Source organism: Parus major, chromosome 1A, assembly GCF_001522545.3.
Source record: "Parus major isolate Abel chromosome 1A, Parus_major1.1, whole genome shotgun sequence".
Taxonomy (NCBI): Eukaryota; Metazoa; Chordata; class Aves; order Passeriformes; family Paridae; genus Parus; species Parus major.
This window is the reverse complement of record NC_031773.1, coordinates 30,896,085-30,914,216: the sequence shown is the minus strand read 5'-3', so window position 1 is coordinate 30,914,216 and position 18,132 is coordinate 30,896,085. Positions and strand designations below refer to the sequence as shown.

General features: G+C 41.1%; 1 protein-coding gene and 1 long non-coding RNA gene across 10 annotated transcripts in view; one reads left to right on the top strand and one right to left on the bottom strand.

The window, feature by feature from the left end:
* The window catches only part of MON2 (MON2 homolog, regulator of endosome-to-Golgi trafficking), a 105,248-nt gene extending 97,586 nt beyond the window's left edge, over positions 1 to 7,662 (bottom strand). For 3 of the 9 annotated variants that reach the window (XM_015627281.3, XM_015627278.3, XM_015627280.3), the window contains exon 1: positions 7,437 to 7,658. In XM_015627281.3, the coding sequence (XP_015482767.1) occupies positions 7,437 to 7,547 (111 nt within the window). In that variant the 5' untranslated portion in view covers positions 7,548 to 7,658. Of the gene's footprint in view, positions 1 to 7,436 lie in introns of all 9 variants that reach the window. The other 6 variants (XM_015627279.3, XM_015627282.3, XM_015627286.3 and 3 more) reach the window with 4 other exon arrangements.
* A 161-nt stretch (positions 7,663 to 7,823) lies between these two features.
* On the top strand, positions 7,824 to 12,814 carry LOC107204340. The gene is made up of 3 exons (XR_001521550.2): positions 7,824 to 8,128; positions 12,218 to 12,331; positions 12,695 to 12,814. It is a non-coding gene; the product is annotated as an uncharacterized LOC107204340 (long non-coding RNA).
* The last annotated feature ends 5,318 nt before the right edge of the window (positions 12,815 to 18,132 follow it).

The following is an 18,132-nucleotide window of genomic DNA, read 5'->3' as shown; positions in this document are numbered from 1 at the left end:
TACTGAACAGCATTAATGTAGACAGAAAGGCATAAAAGCTAATACCTGAAAGAAAAGCCACTTAGCAACAAACAAATTTTTAAGCTGTTTTTCTCTCTTCAACAGACAGAACAAAGACATACCTCATGTTTTGTATTGTATTCTATATAAATATCTACATAGTATATATTATATAAGGTATATAATACATTAGATATCTATGTAGTGTAAGGATATCCTGAGAGAGCCCTTGTCTACCATTAAGAGATTTCTGAGTGATCCATTCAAGTACCATACGACTGATTTGAAACCACTGAAACAGAGCACTTGCACTTGAATTCTAGTTACATACTATTGACACAATTATCATTCTATGCTAAAAATAACACACAGTTTCAGAGCTTTAGGAGATACACACTTGACGTTCAAACTAACATTGCCTTCAGTTTGTCAATCACAACAGATGGGACCAGGCAACTTTTGAGGATTTGCTACAAGTATTATATTCAGTCAGCAACGTCCATTTGCCAAACACTGGGTTAAGAGAAACAACATTTGACAGTTTAGGCATTAGCTGGAGTCACCAAGGATTTCCAGCTTCTGCTACATGTTTCCTATATAACCTTCCAGAAACCATGGGAGGCAGACTGGAATTAAATCAGAAATTAAGATGCACAAATTTAAATATTTAGACTCCCATTACAATGGAGACTGTCTCTCCTGAATACTCCTTAATTCTTAAAGCCTCTCCTTAAGCTAATTCAGCTGACCCACTAGCAGGGGCTCAATGCAGAAGTCTAAGCTCAGGCCTCTGTATCCAAGACAACTACACACAGACACCAGAAGACCCATGCTCTTCTGGACCAGAGGCTGGAAGCCAAGCAAGAAACATTACTTTATCTCAAGCAGCAATGTAGAACACCTGGTGTGTAGGTGATAGAGGGAATCAATCTCCTGGCTATGAGATACTCTGAATAGTTCTTTGGCTCTATTGACTGTCTTTCCATAACAAGCCAAGCATGCACAATCAATGAAGCTTAGACATCCAACATTAGGCACCTTAATCCTGCATTGAAAAGTGTAACTTAGAAAGCATAGATGAATATACTGAAACTTTTAATAATTTTCTTCATTAATTAAATTACAAGGTATTACATAATGAAGAAATTTGACCTGTGTGGCTTAGGTGAATCACTTCAGAACACGCAACACTTCTTCTGAAAGACTAAAATGATCACATGAAACTTATGATTTACAATGGACCATGAAGCTTAGAACACACATCTGAATAGATGGTTTCCCCTAGAAATGTAAAAATTCACTTTTAAAATAATTTTGAAAAATATGCTACTGTATAAAGGTCAATATTGAATAAAAATTACTGCAAAATTCATGGACTCCAAACATAAAGCTTGCAGACACAGCAAGCAGTAAAGACCAGAAATTATAAAAGAAAGTAAAAGAGATATTAGGGATTACTGATTTCAAGTTACCAGCTATGGGCTGGCAACTCAAGAATGCTACAGAGTAATCTCCAGTCACATGCACAAAACACATGCTTTAGTGCAAGCTGCCTAAGTATAACAACATACATTTTACAGAGCATTGTTTCTCTATTTCAAAGGAACCTCTAAAATATTACTCAAGTGAATACCCATTAAAAAAAACCCACAAAAATCTCTAGTTTTAATCCTTTTACTGTAAAGACCTGAAAATAAACCAACCAGGAAAGTTCATTGCAGGTTGAATTCCCTGTGGGCTATAGTGTCAGAATTACTTGAAACATTTTACTAAAAAATAAAGTGAGAAACCCAAAAACTTGATTACTTCTACAGAAAATGGTCTATGTAAAAAGACTTCTTCTTTCCTAGGTTCATTTGGCTCATCCTTTTACCACTAAAGTAGCATGAATGCAGATCACTCAGAAACTATTCAATGCTAGAAATACATCAAGTGACTCAGATGCTCAAATCACAAGACAGTTCAGTATGTAATTTTCTTTCTTAGCCTTCTCCAATATGTCTACTGCACTATGTCCAACAAAATTTCTGAAATATTATTATCATTACTAATAGCTAACAAATATTCACACATTTTGATGGCTCCTTCCAGTTGCATTAGGACTCCTAATGATCACTGACATTATATACTAAATTAACTGATCTGTATCTTTTTGCATGTGTGTTTAACTTTTGCAATACATCCTCATGTTTAATTTCACAGAGCTACCCAATGAAATCAGAGGTTCTCTTAAAAGGACAAGTTTTCCAATTAATTTTTATGCATTAGCTTTAAAATGTGTTTGGCATATCATTCCTAAACAAGAATGATTTAACCCAGAGGACTGAACTGTCATGTATGTCACTCAATGCAAACAAGACTGGACTCCAAAGGAAGAAATGCAGAATAATGCTTGTCTTCACACAACACATAGCCTCTAAGAAAGGGCAAATCCTATCTCTTGCCTCAGGCTAGTCCACACCACATCTACTTAATTAAATAATTTAAAGCTTGTTTTGTCTAGAAGTCATTCAAATCCACCTTTATAATTTTTACCCTATGAGCTTTTTAAGACTAATTTGCTGCAAGAACAGTTACTTATAAAAGAAGAAAAAATAAGATTGCAAAATTGGATTCTATTATTTTTCCTGGATACAGCAAATTACAATAGTTTCAAAAATATGTCTATGTGCCAAAGGCACAGTAAGTAGTAAGTAAAAGCAATGCTGCTCTTTCAAACAAGGATCTGGTAAAGAAACAGCACAGGTGAGGCTACCAAAAGCTTTCTTCCAAGAGGCCAAGAGAGCATTTATACTGACCAAAATATTCAAAGCTAATTCTGTGCTGCTCTTCCAGTGGAGACAAACTGAACATCACTTCTTTTCCAGCCCTATTACAGCAACAAACATCTAAAACATACAGGCATCTGCAACCCATTACACACCTGCCAAGAAAAGGGCATGCCCTGGTCCAGCCCAAGCTGATCCTGCCATGGGATGATGCAGTAGTCCCTGCCTGCCCCAACACTGTCCGTCCTCTCCCTTCCCCTCTCCTACCAGCACAGATGTGCCTGAAACTGTGCAGGGAGCTGGATAGGAGTTATTTTTCTGTGATTTTTTTTAAACTCACTTTGCTTTTACTGTTATTTAAAAGTCAAGAAAAAAACCTGACACAACACCAAGACTATGAGCCTACTAGAAAGCTGCGACTGCTTGCTTGGATCTGTGTAAATAACAAGGATTTACATACAACTGAAATTCAGGCTACAAGAAATTTTTGGGTATACTTATTTCTCATTTTAACTCCATTATTTCTGCCAATTATAAGTATCTTCCCCTTGTATTTCTAAGTTTATCATTATTTAATGCAGTGGAATTATCTAACCAAATCTGATGCAGTTTACTGAACAGTATTTTCATTCTGTAATAAGAAACAGCAGGTAACATATTTAGGACACCAAACCATTTTCAGTTCTGTGATAACGAGAAAATTCTTATTGCACTTCACTAAGGAAAGCACAACCAGTTTTCCATGAATGCAGCACACAATAACAAAACTACAGTCACTAGCAGGTTAAAATAGTTTATAAAGCATTATGTTTGCAGCATGCAATTCAGTGCAGCGTTAGCAACATTACAATATTCTCTGCTACAGAGCAAATCTCAGAGTTTAAAAATTACATATTAATGACCTAGTATTGTTTTCTAGGAGAAACACCAGATTATTTTAGATAACATCAACAGATTGATGCTTGTACCAAAGACTGTCTCATCCTCTGTAATTTCAAGCTCCAAAAGACAGTGGTTTATTTACACTTTCCTGAGAGCTTCTATCCCATCCATGGCTACATCTTTTCTAAATGGGCAACAGAAATACATCATGAAAATACAAAGACATTTTTCAGCAATGTCATTATTTGTATGTCTGCCAATATAAACAGGTTTGGCATATCAGAGACATTATCACCAAATCACTTCTTGGTCACAGTGTATATAGCATTCATGCCTAGTACACTTCTGTAGTCAGTGATGATCTGAAGAAGGATCAAACAGAAAAAACATCTAGCAACAAAGAGCAATTGGTTTCAGGAGTAATAATAACTGGTATTCTCCATACCCTTATGAAAAGTCAGTCTGTTGTGTTATTTAAACCCCAAACATTGCCAGCAACATTATTTCGGACCCACAGTTCTTTCTGCAGCTCCCATTTTTAAGGCCTGAAATGGTATAACCTAGGAGGACAGATAACATATGGATACTTTGAAGCCAACGAAACATCCTGTTATTTCTCGGTTACAAGCTCCTAACTAAAGGGAAGGAAGCTGGCCGCATATTCATGTCCCAAGCTTAACACTGGGAGTAACTGAGTCATTTCAACATTTCTTAACAGATTGTTAAAGTCAGCAGAAACCTCAGACTCTACTGCTGTAAGTTACTGGACTTACAGCTACACGATTTGCACATAAACATAACCTACTAAGAAAACTTTACAGACTCAGAGTAACAGAAAAATTGAAATGAAAATCCTCAAAACATTGAAGAGTTCAAGTTCCATTTTCAATAAGGGCTCATTAAGAACTTCTATTTACTAACTGAGGATAAGATCTAGATCCCATAAGTTGGCTGTCCCCTTCTCTTCTGCATCCAAACTCCACCCCCCACCCTCACCCTCCTCCCCCAAAAGAATGCAAATAAACTTCTTAGGTTGTGTCATGTACATGCCTGTTCAAAGAATCATTCAATACTGTTTTGGTCTCTCTGAACCTAAGAATTACTGCATAATTTTGTAACAACACATTATTAGAAAGTTGTTTAAAGAGTAAAAACTAAAACCTTTTTAATAAAAAAGGCTCATTTTTTTCTGATCAAAGCTGGTCTAAACCTTTACAAAATTGGTTAAAGAACTTATTCAAGTTAATCATCTGAGCAAAAAGCAGAATTGAGAAGTACATTACTACTTTTATCACAGAAAACCTATGAGCTAAATAAATTTCGTAGAATTTTAATACTATTAATATAAAAACAAAACTAGAACGGACAATTCATTTTAGAAGTGGCTGAAGATAACAACTGCAAGCAAAATCAGACACTAGAAAGATTATGAAAAGCAGATTGTACCTTTATAAAGTACCTATCAAATCTAACAACTATGATACACATCTCATAACCATTAATTTGGGACTAGAAGTTTTTCAATAGTTTTATACCAGTACAGTAAGCATATTAAGTGACATGGAAGAATACACATCAACTGCAATATAAACTCATAAATTACAGTGCATGTGGGAGTGCATTTACTTAGCTACACTGCAAGTAAAAAAGTTAGATTGTAAGTAGTATGAATTTGTTTTTAAAAGCCACTATTTAAACATGGTTTAAAAAACTGGTGTTGTTTCAACTGAGAAGAATATGTCATTCCTCTGATCACTCCAGCCAAATCTAATCACAATCAGATCATAGCACGCAATTAAAAACCTTGTTAGCAGTTGAGATTTGATGGGAAAAAGGACACTCATTTTCTTTAAAATTAGGGGGGAAAAAAGGGCTTCCAGAAGTAAGGAAGTAAGATCATGTAAGATCGTTTCCTGCAACTGTGTCATACATCCTACTGTAGGACTGCTTTCACCTCAGACTCTTTGTAAGAGCACACAACTCCCAGCAGAAAGTCCCACCTCTTTATAAACATCTTCCAGTACTATTCCAATAAACCTATCTCAATCACAGACAACTGTGAAAAAGTTTGTTAAGTGCTTTTAATGAGGAAAGCTATACAAATGGCCATCAATTTAAAGTGAAAAACATTAAAGTCGAACTTACACAAGGATATGATAAACGTGCTGAACAAGTATGAAGGACATGCAGTAGTTACTATAATATTCAGCCATGGCAAAGGTAATGAAGCATTACTAAAAATACTAGCTTACGAATGACACTGCCCAACTCCTTTGTAGATCTCAAAGAAAATAAACATTAACACAGTGGGGAAACTTGTTCAGAGACTAAACAAGAGTCACACAGTAATACACAGAAGGGAGTGCAAGCAGCACTCCCATCTCCCTCCAAACACACACGGATTTCTGTTCTACTGACCGCAGCTTTTTCTTATTTACGTGTGACCACACACAGTTCCTCAGGACTGACTTTCTCGTGTTTTTCTGTGACCACACAAAATTTCTCAAACATACCAACATTCCTCTGCAAATTAAAATAGTATACAACATGCTCTGCAAAACAAGCACAGTCGTTAGCTTTAATTCAGCTGTTAAAGTGTATAATACATTGTACAACATTAAATATGCTATCACTTAATTGTAATTTAAGTCATGTAACACATGCAGTGCCTTTCTTATGTGCTTCTGGTTCTGCATCTTAAACTGACAATCTTTTAGTATTTTTCCTCCCACTATTTCATATAAAACTTTTTTAAACAGCAAGTGGCAAACTGCTGATAGGGAAAAAATTAAACTGTATAAAAACAACAGAAAAACATATGGTTAAAAGTATATTTTAAGTTAGCAAGAAAAATTCCGACTGTTCTTCAATTAAAGTAATCCTGCTCACCGAGATGACTGAGGTCTCAGGCTGCACAGCATAAACTCAAGTTTCAAAAATAAAACATACAATCTTACTGGAATGAGTTTAATAAAGGGTTTTTTAAGAAGGAAGAAAAAAGAAGTAACCTAAACTTCTGTGTCTCCCAAGCTTTCTCTGTTGTGCCCACACCGTTGGAAAGCCACGCAACCCCAAAATGACGCGGTAGCGATGGCGAGCGACCCGCACAGCTCACACCGGCAGCCACGGGTGTGCAATGGTGAGGAATAAGGCACACGGCTCGGGCACGGCAGCCTTCGAGAGAGGGGCAAGGCACGGACCCGAGGGGAGACCTGCGGGGCCCTGGGCTCCCACCGCAGCCTCAGGGCCGGCCGGGGCTGAGCACGGCCCTCCTCGGCCGCAGCCGGCCCGTCGGGCTCCCCCGCTCGCTCGGTGTCCGCACACCGCGGCGGCCAAGCCCCAGCGCCGAGCCCGCCTCCGGCGAGTTTCGCTCGCTCCGTGGTGCCGAGACAGCCAAGCCAAACTTTGCGTTTTCCCCGGAGGGCGCCGAGGGCGCAGCGGGGCCGCCCCCGCTTCGCCCGTCAACAGACGGTCTGTCCGCCAGCCCCGCTCCCCGAGGGGCAAAGCCCGGCCCGCGGCCCCCGCCTCGGCAGCGCGAAAACAAAAAACAGCCACAGAACACGCGACAGGCACAGCCGCCCCTGGGCACAGCCACGTCTGGGCACAGCCCGCGGCCGTGGAGGTCGGAGCTCATCGGGAACGGCACCGGGCTGGGTACTGGAGCATGGGCACGCCGGCAGCTCCGCTGCGGCCGGGCCCCGGGGCCAGGGAGGCCCCTCCGGAACGGCGTCCGCCGCTCGGCTCAGCCCAGCACGGCCCGGCTTGACTCGGCTCAGCGCCACTCACCTCCTTGACGGGGGGGAATTTTTTCCGGCACTCCAGGCTCAGGCCCCGCAGGTCGCCCTGCATGTTTTCCAGCAGCTTCTTCACGGCTTCGGGGCTGCTGGTCCCGGCCATGGCGCCGCCGGGCCGGCCCCGGGCCGGGCGCTGTTCCGAGCGGGCAGGGGCAGCGCCTGTCGCTCCGCGGCCCCGGCCGACACGTCTGCGCCTCACACCGGAACCCTCCGGCCCGGCCCCGGCCGCGTCCCCTCCCCGCGCCGCGTCCCCCCCGCTCCCACAATCCCGGGCGCCGGCAGCTTCCGCACACACGGCCGGGGGCGGAGAGAGCGGCGGCCGCCGGCTGGAAGGAAGGAAGGGAGGGAGGGAGGCGGCACCCGGACCCGTCCTGCCGGGCTGGGTCGGGCGCGGCCCAGGGAGGGGAACTCTTTCCCCTAGGGCCCCTTCCCCTCAGGGTCGGCGTGAAGGGGCAGAAGAGGCGCTGGGACCTGGGCCGAGGCAGGGCCGCCGGCGCTGGGGATCTGCCATGGGGAGGGGACAAACCCGACGTTGTCGAAGGGTCACTGAGGAAGGAGCTGGCCAAGCCCTTTGGGCTTCAGCAGCCGGCAGCCCCGCTGAGCGGCTGCAGGGGTATAGGGGTCGCTCCCCTCTGGCCAAGTCCGGCTCTCAGGAGCGTTTGATTATAGAAAGCAAAAAGTGAGGTATACTGTTTTTCTTTTGAATCCTGAAGTTCTTGCTTTCTTTTCAATGCGAGCGATCGTGCACTGAAACAGATTGTGCAAGAGAGTTTATGGAGTCTCCCTCGCTGGAGATTCAAGAGCCGTCTGGATACAATTCTGTGCGCTGTGCTCTGAGGTGCCCCTGCTTGAGCAGGGAGGTTGGACGAGACGACCCAAAGTGGTCCTTTCCAGTCTTGCCCATTCCGTGGCTCTTCAGCAGGACTGAAGCTTTGTGCCCGTCTCTGCCCGTGAACATACACAGCGCTCTGTGGTTTTCTCTAGGCAAAGCAAGGGTAAATCCTTCGTCGAGAAGCTTTAAGATAAACATAGGCAGGAAAAAACAAAAGCATGTGGAATGGTTGGGCCCCAGGTACCTTCCATGTCACCAGAAGTGTCCCTCAGAGTTCCATGCCAGCAATTTTTAACCCATTTCTAAAGCTGGCCAGCATGAGCTCTTCAGTATCTGTTACTTGGAGTAATGCAGGGAGCTTAGGCCTAATGGTTGCCTGGGAGCTTCCTTCTGGAGGATACCATTCATCATTCACCATAACAATTAACATTTCACAAAGATTTTGGTCTCTGCAACAATAATTTTCCCATATTCTTGGTACTGTAAATGCTGTACTGTGCTGGCTGCCTACCTGTATTGCAGCATGGTTCTGTTCCTTGTCTATAAACCCAGGGGGTTGGAAAACATCTGTGAGTTTTGACATGCTGTAATTGTCAAACCCGGAATTCTTGAACAAAAAATTATGAAGAAGCCAAATGAAGGACAGATTTTTACTGCCATACAATTTAAAAAAATTTAACAGCTTTTCTTCAGACTTTCCCGAAAGTCCTCAGTCTTACTCAGACAATGTTCTAATATTTTGGGGGTTTTGTCTTGTAATGAAAAAGTAAAAACTTTTCACAAATTTGAGCATCCCTACTTGTATGTTGAGTTCATTTACTGTGAGAACCATTGCAAAGGATATAGTAAACAGGCTCCCACTGGCACAGCATTGACTGTACCCTTATGGATAAATCTTCAGGAATGTTTTGTGAAGCAAAGAGTGCAGGATTGTTTTCTAAGTAATTTGTTATTTTAAGATCTGTATACTGTTTGCAACATACTGGTTGTTAGCTTGACAGATCTGGATAAACAGATGTTAATTTTTAAAACTTTGTAATGCTGTCACAGTTGAATTAGGTGGTCAAGCTTCATGTGCCTTCAGACAAGGAATTAGGATTTCACCCCTGTATCCAGTAAAAGAAGACATGATTCTGTAACACTGTTATACTTTCAAAGTGTATTGGTCTGTGTATTCTCAAAAGCTTTGATTTTTCTATGCTTACTTATAAGAAAAACAACAAAAGAACAAGACTGTTGTCTTCAGTAGAACAATTTACGTGCTTAACCAATAAGCATTTTCCTAAGGACTTTCCCATCTTAGTGCATCTGTTCTGGGCTTCAGGCCTGATGCAATTCACAAACCAGTCCAAATACCTTAATAAGAAACATGGATGATTAGTTAGGAGAATGAATGAATGAATCATTGACTATGCACATGTGTACATCCTTAGGTAAGCTTTAATGATTTACTTCCTTTGTGTTGTTCAGATTTTTCCACAGATTTACTGTACACAGTAAGCCATGGACACATTGGTATTCCCTGAATCTACTTGTCTGCCTGTTTGCATACTTGATATCATTTACACTGATCATACATATCTTTTCAAATACCAGCTTAGACACTCAGTCTGCTCAGCGTTGCCAAATACTGCAAAGATTGTTCATGAGTTTGGAAATGAATCTTACAGTTTAGAATTCTTACAGTTGTAGAAAAACTCTTCTGGATCTGCTGAATATGAGAACTGGGAACATGTGCCTGAATCTCAGATATATCTCTTAAACAACATCATCTTTCTCATTGTTTTGATGTATGCCTTTTGTAAATGCAGAGATTTATCAGTTAATCTGAATCAGTGCAGTTAAACTGTTAAAGTTAGCCAGGATCCTTTTAAGTGACACTGATTTGATTATGAATGTGACTTCTACAGTTGCATTTCATTGCAATAGATTCTCTTGTATGTAGTCCTAAACCTCAGCAGAAGTGCTTGTCAGTCTTTTGTACACTTAAAATACCCCAGCTACAATTCAAGTCATTTTTAATTCAGAAGGTGACACAGCATATGTGGACATCTCTGAGGCCACATTTTTGACCAGCAAGCTAAGAATGCTAGTTAGCTGTTACGATGACTTAATTTGGAATAGTACACACACCTATATCTCAGACACATCTCTCAGCTTTTAAGCAAACTTTGTATTGCACTGCAATTATTATGTTGTGATTTTCTTTGTTATTAAATTATACCTTATTTTGTGATGGGCAGTGGGTGATTGAAATAATCCCCTGTAGCTTTATGGCCCTAATTACCAACAAAAATACTCATGAGACCTATTGTGACTCATTAAGTTACCTCATGTTCATTCCAAATGATGTGCATCAGTCCTTTTAATTGAATTAAACATGGGATAGCATTCGGCTGTATTAATTTCAGGTGTTTAGTCCTAATTATAGCCCATCCTGGTAGATGTATGCAGATGCAGGCTTTGTATATGAGAACTGGGTTCTGTCATTGTGCTATACAGAGACAAAACTATCAGATTTCATTCACTGTGGCAATGGTTTCATCGTAATGGGAAGAGCTGTGATTTTCCCATGACTTCACTTTACCTACACTTCTGTATACTTTTGTAAGTGATATGAATCTGAAAGTAGTGACACTACTAAACTACAGGATATGAGTACTCAATTGTGTGGAAAAGTAAAGGTGTTTGCAGATGTCTCTGGTGATTTTTTGTACTGCAGAGTAAAGAGTCACAATGGAGAAAATTTTGTCTCAGACTGAACATGGATACTGATATGAAAAGACAAAGTTAAACTTTAAATTAAAAGACAGTGAGAGATGGATTAATGCCAAATAAACCCTGTAGCCTTTTATTAAAACCTGTGCATTGTATTGGTCTGTGTAAGTACAAAGAAGCCCTTTGCTATATGAACACTTCAGTAGCTCCTTAAATTAGAGACCAAAGAAGTGGGTCAAGAGAATATTTATTGTGACACAAATGGGTTAAAAGAAGAATAAACTTCTCCCTAGTATAGGGTATTCTTCAGGAGTTTTGGAATAGAAGTGAAGTACTTCTTCATTTAGGATGTGGCTGTGCAAGGAAGTTAGATCTATCAGTAGATTGAAACGTACATTTTCCAGTGTGAACTCCTCATTAATTTAGCCTGTGTTCCTTTCTGTTCAGGTGTGAGTACATGTTTACATGTTAGTACCCATTTTACTTTTTTCCTTACAGTTAATACACATTTTATTTCATTTGGTCAGCTAAAAAAGCAATCCCAGCTGCTCTCTACTGGTGGATCATCCTCTGCCATTAGCAAGCTATTGGTAATTATGTCACGTTTTGTTTAAGGTCACTCACAACAGTGTTAAGCAGCAATGCCCAAAATGTCAGACCTGTGATGTGTGTTAGGGACTCATTAGTGATTCCTTATTGAGTGCAGAACTCCAGGCACACACAAATCTCTCGATCAGAGGCTTAGATGCTTCCAAGGCTCTCATGTAACCAGCCAGCAAAGCTGTTTTCACAATTTTTCCTGCTTGAATCTTGTCTAGACAGATTCTCAAAGCAGTGGGGTTTGTTTGGTTTGTTTTTTTATTGGCCTTTTGAGTGCTGGTAATTGAATCAGCTGCACCTGGTAACATCTTTTTTTGAGAAAGAACTGTTGTCAAATGCTTGAATTAATTTATTGCTGTGTCAGAGCTGGCAATACAACAACAGACCAACAGAAATGTGATAATCACAAAATTTTATCAGCACCTGCTCTTAGTACTTTTCAGCTCACACAGAAGTATGTGGCTGGCCTGGGAAAAAAGTGTTACTCTGTGCTTTAAACTGAATTTGTCTTTCATTCCCTTACACAAATAACAGAATTAATATCTGTTCATCTGTGATTTTTCCCTGCATGATATGCAATGCAGCCCATTCATGATATATTTTTTTATTTTTTTTTCTGTCAGGTGGAGAAAATAGAGAAACTATTAGAGAAAATAGAGGTGGAGGGGCTACATGACTTACATAGAAAAACCCAACACTGATCATCCTTACCACCTTAACAATTAGCACAGCATCAGGTAAGTCAGAAGATTAAACTTCAGTGATGTTGCATTTACAATGATAATTTACTACAATCTTCAAGTATTTTATTAGGAATTTTCGTTTAGAGATAAAGGCATAGTTGTGTTGAAGCAAAGCAATTGTGATTCTAGGCACTGTTATTTGATCCAGAGGTCTTCCAGTTGACAGTGCATTCATCTACACCCTTAGCAGTTTTTTCCTGGTTATCTCATGCTGACTGCAGGATGTGTAACTTAAAAATGCCCATCAAGAATGTCAGTAATTTCCATTATGCTGCAATCTCTTTATTTGCTGCTCTCTCATCTGTTTGCCAGAAACCTTCCTACATCTTAATAATTTCCTTTTTATACCTTCTTCAGCTTGTATGAAAATTATGGAAGTACTTACAGACACCTAGTAACCTTCAGACAATCTACTGTTCACAGAGCAACACCACAGAGAAGAAGGGTGTTCCCCTGTGTAAAAATAAATTTTTTTGGCTGCTGCTGCAGGGAGGAGAAGTCACTGGCTGCTTTCTGCAGGCTCTGGTGAATCCTCTAAGATAATCATTCCAGATTTCAGCCCTGAGGCAGCTGAGTGATACCATTACTACAGAAGGGTTTGCACCAGCTGAATGGATGTTAGTTGCTTTGTGTCAGGGGTAGCCTCTGTGTAGCAGGGACTGCAGTCATATCTGTAAAACACATAAAAATAATGATAGAAATAGCTATACTCACTATACTCGTATAAGTAGCATGGTGGCTAGCACACCATATAGGTATTCTTCTTTTCTCACACTGTCACAGCTAACTGCTGGCATGACCAAGGTAATTTGTAGCTAACTCAGCCCAGCCTAGAAAAGATTCAGTGTGGCCATGTAGTTCTGAGAGCCTCCAGAACAACTGTTGGCAAAGATAATTGAACCGGGACTGTTCCATTCTTTTACAGGCAGTTCTTTCTATAAACCCCATGAGGATTAGAAATTTCTTATGGAAAAGGTTTGAATGAAGAATTGCTGCTCGTAGAGGCTTTGCTTTACCTTATGTGTTGCACTTGTCTTTGTTGCTTTATGAAGATTATAGACTTCTTATCTAATTCAGAGGACTTTTCCCCTGAGATAAATATTTGTAGAGGTTCATGTGTGGTTGTATTTATAAGCAGCAGTCTGAAAGAAATTTTTTTACTCGGGTTGAATCCAAACAACTAAACAGGATGAACGTACTTCTCAGGAAATTTGGAAGACAGCTAAAGATATCCATTCATAAAGACTCAAAAGTTTTCCTTTGTAGTAAAATGGCAACCCAGATCACCTCCACATGTGAATAAGCATTCCCAAGAAAGCAGGGCGATATCACTGTATGTATCTACACCCTGGGTCATGTGCTAGCAGAGACATCCATAACCAAGGATGCATACATGTGGCAATTACATTGTTAATTTCATTAGTTAATATTGGTATTTTGGCAGCATTTCTACAAGTTGTATTCAGTATTTCACAAATAGCAGCCACTTGCTGGAACCTGCTCCCAGGGCACAGTGGATGAGCTTGTCTGTCTCCTCACATCAGTGCATGGATGCGTTCTTGGCTACCTGCTGGCTAGAGCATAGGAAATTCCAGGTCTGAATACTCACTCTTCCACCTGAGAGCCAAGCCCTGGAGCTACTGAACAGATTATTAAGTGGGATGTAAAACTTGTTCAGCCAGTCTGAAACCTTATTTCCCTTTGACAGTATGGTCATCAGTAGATTCCTATGGCTGTTTATTTCTAAGGGCCTTGCTTCCCTGCTTCAGTCATAACTAACTAAACCATGCCATGATCTAAAAACATTTGATAAACAATAGAATTATAAAATTAGAAGTTAACATGTACTAAGTATTGACAGATTCTTCACCAAGTGGCTCTACTGACCCGCTCAGCCACACTTTGTTATGGGTGATACAAATTCTGGTGGGCTTGAATGCCATAGTTTGTTAGGAGGCAAGGTCACAGAAAGCCAAACCCAGCCTTACCAACAGTAGAATTTCAAAGAAATTGACATTTCATTGTCCTGTGATGAGCAGCTGAGGGAGTTGGGGTTCTTTAGCCTGGAAGAGGCTCAGGGGTCACTCACTCTCTACAGCTACCTGAAAGAAGGTTATAGCCGGGTGGGGGGCAGCCTCTTCTCCCAGGCAGCTTATGACAGGATGAGAGGACATAGTCTTAAGCTGTGTTGGGGGGGGGGGTTAGGTTTGACAATCAGGAGGAATTTCTTCACAGAAAGGGTTATTGGACATTGGAATGGACTGCCCAGAGCGGTGATGCAGTCACTATCCCTGGAGGTGTTTAGGAAGGACTGGACATGGCATTTAGTGCGATGATCTAGTTGATACAGTGCTGTTCAATTAGAGGTCTTTTTCAATCTGATTGATTCTGTGATTCATTTTTTCCTCCTTCAGGACATTTCAAACTTTCCTTTGTAAACTAGTTCCTAAAAATTATTAGGAACTCTGCTACCAAGCTTCATAATGTGCTGGAATCACCTCTAGATTGTTTCCTTTCTGGTTTACCATTGTTTCACTAAGAAGTTAAATCCATTGCTAGAAACCAAATTACTTTTTGTTGTAGCTCTGCAAAACAAACAACCACTATTAAAGATTTTAATTTTTGATTGCCTGTTAATGACTTTTCCAGTAGTTGCTTTTTTTAACCACAGGACACTGCTCCTTTTGAAATCCTCTACCACCTCCTTAGTAGTACCCTACAGCCACTTTCTCATTACATTCTTCTTTTCTATTCATACAGTATAAGGCTTCTCCTTGGCTTGTCTTAGTGTGACTCATTGTTTTTACATATATTCACAATTCTGCACTATTTCTTCCTCTCTGATATTACAGAAACAATGTGCATCATAAAAATGAGCTTCCTAAATTACAGCTTCTGACTGATCATTACATTACCCAAACCGAATTTCAAAGATTACATAGAGAGGAGAACCCAATACTTCCTATATTAAGTAGCACTACAACCTTCTTTGATTTATCTTTTAATCTGCACTACCTTATCTCAAAAATATTATATAAATAGCTAAGGTTAAATTTTCTGAAGACATCTGCTAAGGCATTATTTCCTATGTCAAAATCAATATGTTATTTATATTTGCTTTTAATAGGTATAGATGATACAGAGTCAGTGATTACAGTCCCTTGTGTTACAGACTTTCTCCTCAGGCAAAAGACACATATACGCAATACCCAGAGCATAATATGTATTTTAGAACATTGACAGATGTTGAGAACAAGCATAGTTCATCTGAAGTCTTTCCAGACAGCATTCATTTTGCTGTGGAAAATTTCGTTGTGCCCCCAGAGCTGGTTGCAGACCTCTTATCGATTTCACGATATGTAGGTTTTTTTCATTTTCATTTTTGAGGAACTACTCATTTTCCAATGAGTATGCCTGAATGGGTCATTATGTTTTAACAGAAATTGTCATGGAGAGGCAAGGATGCTCTTCAGGAATGGAAAAGAAAGAAGGAAAAGGGAGATGTATGTTTTGGTTTAGGCTGAAACTGGAGTAAAGTGTTACTTTGAGGAAACTATAATAAATCAGTGGTCTTTCTCATGGTTTAAGCCTAGCTGGAAATAAGGCCCCACAGAGGCTCTCCCCTTCCCCACCCCTCTAGTGAAAGAGAAAAAAGGTAGCGATCCTGAGCTAAGAACCATTTACTGGAAATGGCCATGAGATTATCAGCAACACTATTACTAGCAAAAGTATTGTTAGCTGTCCTTCCTTTAGTTCTGGCTCTGGGATTTTTACCCATTAGCTGCAGGGAAAACCTTGCTGTGGGTACGTGGTGGGAACTTGAGAAACACAAAGAGACCCAAAGAGTTTGGCTAGGCCCAGGGGGGAAGGGGGTCAGGAAAAGGGAAGGTGGGGACAGTTTTGCTGGCTTCTTCAGCCTCAGAGAAAGACACTCACTGGGAGCTGTTGCTGCGGGGAGAATGGAATTCACCATCACCCAGACGGAGCTGCTGCTTCTTCTTCCCTCTTCGCTGCTGAGCCTTGCATCCCCTGTCCTGCCGGGACGTGTGGCAGTGCCAGGCACCGCCGCGGAGCTGCTGATACACCTCAGCCACCGGCCCAGGATCTCAGCTCATCCCTGCTGTTCCACCTCAGCCACCAGCCCAGGATCTCAGCTCATCCCTGCTGATACACCTCAGCCACCGGCCCAGGATCTCTGTTCATCCCTGCTGTTCCAGCTGAGTGTTCCTCAGAGCCCCACAGGAGCACCGGGACTGCCCGCCCGAGGAGTTTGTGAAGCAAAGCCTCTCCTCCATCCTTTCCTGTCTCAGCCAAGAAAGCTGTCACAGGGCCCCTGGTTCTGTTTTGTTGCTAATGCTGTAGTTATTTTTGTTTGTTTGCCTTGTCATAAATACTAGTAAAAAACTGTTATTTCTATCCCCAGATCTCTGCCTTAGAGCCCTTGATTTCAAAATTATAGTAATTCGGAGGGAGGCTCCTGTCCTCCCTAGCAGACACCTCTCTTCCAAAACCGAGACAAGTATACAAAAAAGAGGGTGATTTACATACAAAAAAATGTATGAGCAAGCAACCAAACCTGGTGCTGTGCAGGTCCAAGACAAATAAAAAAATGCCCCCCACCCCCACCCCTCCTTGTGCCCTATTTCCCCCCCAAGTCCAAAACAATGAAAAACAATGGCTGAGAAACCCTCTGGTCAGGACAATTGTTACTCCATTGCTCCCTGGAAAAAGGAACGATCGCCCTTTCCCTGCCCTGTCCCTGGCCATGATGTAAGATAATACAGAATAGCACCATGACTTGGCCACGCATACATGGCTCCAGCCTCCATCCCTCATGCCCTTGGCCAGAACCAGGACAGTCTAACAGAGGGTTTGGAGTGGCTTCAGGAGTTTTAGTTGGAAGCCATGGCGAAGGAAGGGAAGTCATACCATTCATTATGCTGAAGAAGACCATGGGTTTTATTCTCCTAGTCATGAATTACAATGCAAGTGAGTAAAGACCTTCCCTCAAACCATGGTGAGCTCAGAGCAGATACGTACACATTCAGGCTTCCAATCAAAACTTCTAAGTGATTTTTAATGGGTACAACTAGGTCTAAAGAAGGAAGAACATCCCTCTGAGAAGAACGGGATGTCTACCTCGGTAGTCCTGGGAAGGCATCTAGCCCAGAGTTAATAGAACAACTCACCACTTGCTTCTGCTGGTTGTTCTGCCAGTATCTTCCTTCTCCTTTTTTGAAAAAGTACTTGTATAAAACACTTACCTCTGTTTTCAGATCGTCATGTTCCAGTTTTGAACCACTAGTTCTTTGAATGTCTCCCTACACTCCAAGACTCTCTGCATAAAGTCCCCCTTCATAAGGCATTGCATGCAAATTGAGACACTTCTGAGTCGTCTTTCTGAGAATGCAATTCTTCTTCCCATCTGTTAGTGCAAATGTATTTACTCCAGGGTTATAACTTTTTTTCCTATAATGTGTCCCAGGTTACAATCTGAACTTTTCAAAGGTAGGAACTCAAATAGTGTATTTTTACAACCTTCTTACTGGAGACCCAGAAAGATTAAGCCAACCTCTCATTTCTGTATCCAAGGACTAGTTCTTGTGCCACTGTTTCACTGCTAAATTGCTTATTCACAGGGGCTACAGGTATTTACTACTTTCCACATTCTGTAGATATGATCTGAATGTTTTGCACACTGAATAAAAACATTAATACTAAGTGCCTCCAACTTCTTCAACATCTCTATTCCACAATGACTTCCTAATGGAAATTATTTTGAGGTTGTTGGTAAT